The 3,950-nt window shown below is 33.4% G+C and overlaps 1 protein-coding gene across 1 annotated transcript; it reads right to left on the bottom strand.

Annotated features, from left to right (window-relative positions):
* Positions 1-291: 291 nt before the first annotated feature.
* Positions 292-3,360, bottom strand: LOC132189196 (GDSL esterase/lipase EXL3). The gene is made up of 5 exons (XM_059603798.2): positions 3,090-3,360; positions 1,562-1,692; positions 1,157-1,390; positions 576-831; positions 292-482 (listed from the first exon to the last, which is right to left on the bottom strand). The coding sequence occupies exons 1-5, from the start codon at positions 3,358-3,360 to the stop codon at positions 292-294; spliced, it is 1,083 nt and encodes a 360-aa protein (XP_059459781.2).
* Positions 3,361-3,950: the final 590 nt, after the last annotated feature.

Here is a 3,950-nt window from a genome sequence, read left to right as displayed (position 1 = left end):
TATTTTGTAGGTGATCAGTCGCTCAGTCCAAACCGAAATTTGGATCCATCATAAGTTATTTATGTGTTTTTTTTTTTGGGGGGGGGGGGGGGGCAAGCCATAAAATTATTCCCATGCTTTATCAAGGATTCCGTTGCATTTTCAAATATGTGAATGCGTAAGATGGATTCTTTAATTATTTCTATAAATCATATCTTATACAAATATGTGAAAGAATGAAAAGCCAAAATTATAATTACAATTGGACAAATTGAAATATGATTGGAGTTGTAGAATTCAACGTGAAGAAACTTAGAAGAAGTTATTGATATACTTTTGGAGGATTTGAGTAATAAGGATCCTGTACGCTGCTTCAGTGGGATGAAAACTATCCCAAAAAACATATTCAGACACATCTAGACAGGTGGGAGACAATGGGTTACACAGTATAAGCACCTCTATATTCCCTGTACCACAGCACCCTTTATTCACAAGCTCAAACCCTGCATGTATTATATATATAAAAAAAGGAATTAAGAAAATATTAATTAAAACATTTTTATAATAAAAAATATTGCGCGCGATATTTAATTTACCATATTTTTTGGGGTTTTGAATGAGATCAAGTAGAAGGTTGTAAGCATCAAGGTAGACAATCTTGCTGTTGGGGAGGTTGGTGTTAAGGAAATCTATCTTGGAAGAAAGTTTAAAGTTGAACATCTTTGCTGCCTCGTTGTATATTTCTGCACACTCTCTTAGTATTCCCCCAGCCAGTGTTCTTTGTGATGGCACACATCCAATTGGCGGTGCACTCAATACTCCAATCCTTCGTGCCCCTAGCCCATATATTTCCTACAAAACATATATATGAAATAACTTATTTTTATTTTTATTTAACTTACAATCAAGAGAAATTTTTTATTTATATTTTTTGCTCATCTCTTGTCAATCTATGTATAAAAAATGAATAAATTTATTTTTTTACAGATTCAATGGTGAATTTACAAAAAATATAAATAAAAGATGGTTTGATTAACGTCGTTGAGTACGTGAGAATCGAGACACGTACGTAGTTGCAACCCTAGATATATCATATGAGAGGAATCAATGTATTAAAAAAAATATCAAAAAAAAAAAAACTGAAAAATCATTTCCCTAGCTGAAGATGACAACTTACTTTCAAGAAATTGGCAGCGTTGTTGGCCATAAGGTCAGTGTAAGAAGCGACATCGTACTGCAACTGCCGCACACGTGCAAGAAAATATGTATTGGAAATGTCGTTGCTGCCCCCGACCACGAGAAATAGACTTTTGGTCACGATGAAGTTTGCCCTCTCTTCTCCAACAATTCCTCTAAGCTTTGATATGTATTCTTTCAACATTTCTATTTGATCCGACAATGATAGTGCCGACTGTTTTTATTTTTCAATAAGTTTAGGAAACTATACGTAAAAGAACGTGTGGCACAATCAATTATCAGCCTTTGGATTTTTTTTTTTTTTTTAAATAATGCTAAAAAAGATATTTTTTATTTTTTGTGTGACACAGTTAATTAATGTCAATATTTTCATGTGTGTACGTACCGCAATTTCGGATGTCAAAGGATCATATCCTGCACCACCTGAAGCGAAGCATACGCCTGTGAGTAAGTCTTGAGGTTGCAGATGTGGATCCAAATATGGTGGCACAAGGCCTTTAATTCCCAACTCCTCCGCTAAAAGGTGAAACAAATTAGAAATTTGTAATGATATTATTTTCATTAAAAAAGGGGATTTAAGGTTGAGTCCACCATGTATGATACTTATTGTTAGATTTTTTTTTTTTTTTGGTTGGATCTCATTGCCTTAATGGTGTGCATGATATCAATATTGACATGTCTTTTAAAAGATTTAAATAATATGATATAATGTATACCATTAGATGTTTTAATTTTAAACATTGACCATAAATTAATATTATTCATTTTATTTGAAATGAAGAGGATTCTTGTCCCTTAAAAAGACTAGACTAGCTATTAATGTATAGGGGTGTGCATAGGAGGTGGCGAAGTAAAAGATCGGGCATTTTGCATTCCACCTTTGTTGGAGTTGGAAGAGTAAGAAAACCTTCGACACTTCCTCCAATGGAGGTAAATTTTGTCCTGTCTTTATTTTAATGGCTATGCAATAAGCTCCAAGGGATTCGAGTTTTGATGTCTTTCCCATAACCTAGAGTTGTTGAGAGTATAGAAATGCAAAATACAGAGGATACTAAACTTAGTGGGTATGCTTATCCTCGAGAGATAGAATTTGAGAAAGCATAAGAGTTGACTACGTCACCTTAAGATGAAGGATGTTTGATTTTGCTTAGGAAAAATTAATTTGATTACCTCAAATCACAATCAATTTCAAAATAGCCACCTCAAGAAAAACATGGACATGTTCAGAATGAGCCTACTCAAACTTTGCAAAATACAGAGGAAGTAGGATTAAGAAGATTTTCAAGAATAACGAGAGCAACAATTCTTAACGACTATATTGTATACCGCAAAGAGTCTGATTTTTCACAAGCTCATTTTTCACAAGTCATGAGTGGAGATAAATCCACATTTTGGTTCAATGCCATAAAAGAAAGAGATGGAATCCGTTGCTAAAAATTAAGTCTGGGATGTCGTTGACTTACCAAAGAGAACTATAGTCATAGGCTGCAAATGAGTTTACGAAACAAAAATAAGGATGTTTCTAGTAATGTTGAACAATATAAAACTAGACTTATAACCAAGGGTTATACTCAAAAGGAAGACATTGATTGTGATGAAACCTTCTCCTTTAATTCTCCTGATTTCCCATCTAGAAGATTCTCATCTTTTTATATTTCCTTTGACGTTAAATATTTTCATAGTTATTATATTTTATCTTCTTTGTTTTGTTCCCATTCTTAGTAGATTTTATCATTTAGTAGCTTTAGGGTTTAACTATAAATTAGTATAGGTTTTATTAGGACAAACAACTTTTGATCAATAATAATTTCGGTTTCTTTTCCCATCAACGTGTGTTGATTGTGTGTGTATTGAAAACGCACATTCTCTTTCACAATCATCGCTCTCACTACGTCAAAGAGAGAGAGAGCTACCTATTATGTCTGGGGGGACCTTTCCATTGCTGAATCTACCAGTTGGAATTCCACCTTGAAAATCCTTCCCATAGGGAAGGAAATTGCACTTACCAAAAGTGTCTCGATTGTTGTTGTTTCCCGTATCTACGATTGAATCTCCAAATGCTATAACTGCTGGGATGGTTTCATTTGGTGGTAGCTTTATGACACCCTCGGTGTTGCAGAAAATAACAAATAGTATCATACTATTGAACAACAATTTCATGGTTGAAGAAGAAGAAGCTGGCATATTTTAACGAAGTCTTCTTTGCTTCCTTTGATCAACTTAATAATTAGGTAAAAGCCAAATATATATATAGGGAAATGCTAAGTGTTTTTCTAATGTTTTATTATGATTTGGCTTTTCAAATTATCGTTGAATTTGAGATTATTATTATTGGTTTTTAATCTATTGGTGATATTAAAAGCCTCATTACAATTGAGAGGACACCAAGAGAACACTACAAGAACACCTAGCATTTTCCATTTTAAAATGTGTAATAATGAGTCAATGACGACGCGATACATATGGAAATCACTTGGCTAACTATCTCTCAAGTGCATCTGACTAAATATTCGGTGTTTTGCTTTAAAAGATACTGGATATATATCACTCCAATTTACCCCTGATATAAAGTATTCCGTACACGTGCAGCTTTCTTGTTGGTTAGCGTGATAGATATAAGTCAAAATTATAAGAATGATACACATAAAATTTTGTTCTTTTTTTTTTTTTTTTTTAATAAGAGGAATATTGGACGGAAATTTCCTGTCAATTGGTTGGTAGAAAATCTGCCTAGCTAGTCGAGTAGGCAATCGAGAACTTCAAAATTTATTTGG

This window comes from Corylus avellana, chromosome 9 (assembly GCF_965113065.1).
Source record: "Corylus avellana chromosome 9, dhCorAvel1.hap1.2, whole genome shotgun sequence".
Taxonomy (NCBI): domain Eukaryota; kingdom Viridiplantae; phylum Streptophyta; class Magnoliopsida; order Fagales; family Betulaceae; genus Corylus; species Corylus avellana.
The sequence above is the reverse complement of the archived record's forward strand: the minus strand, read 5'-3'. Positions and strand labels throughout refer to the sequence as shown.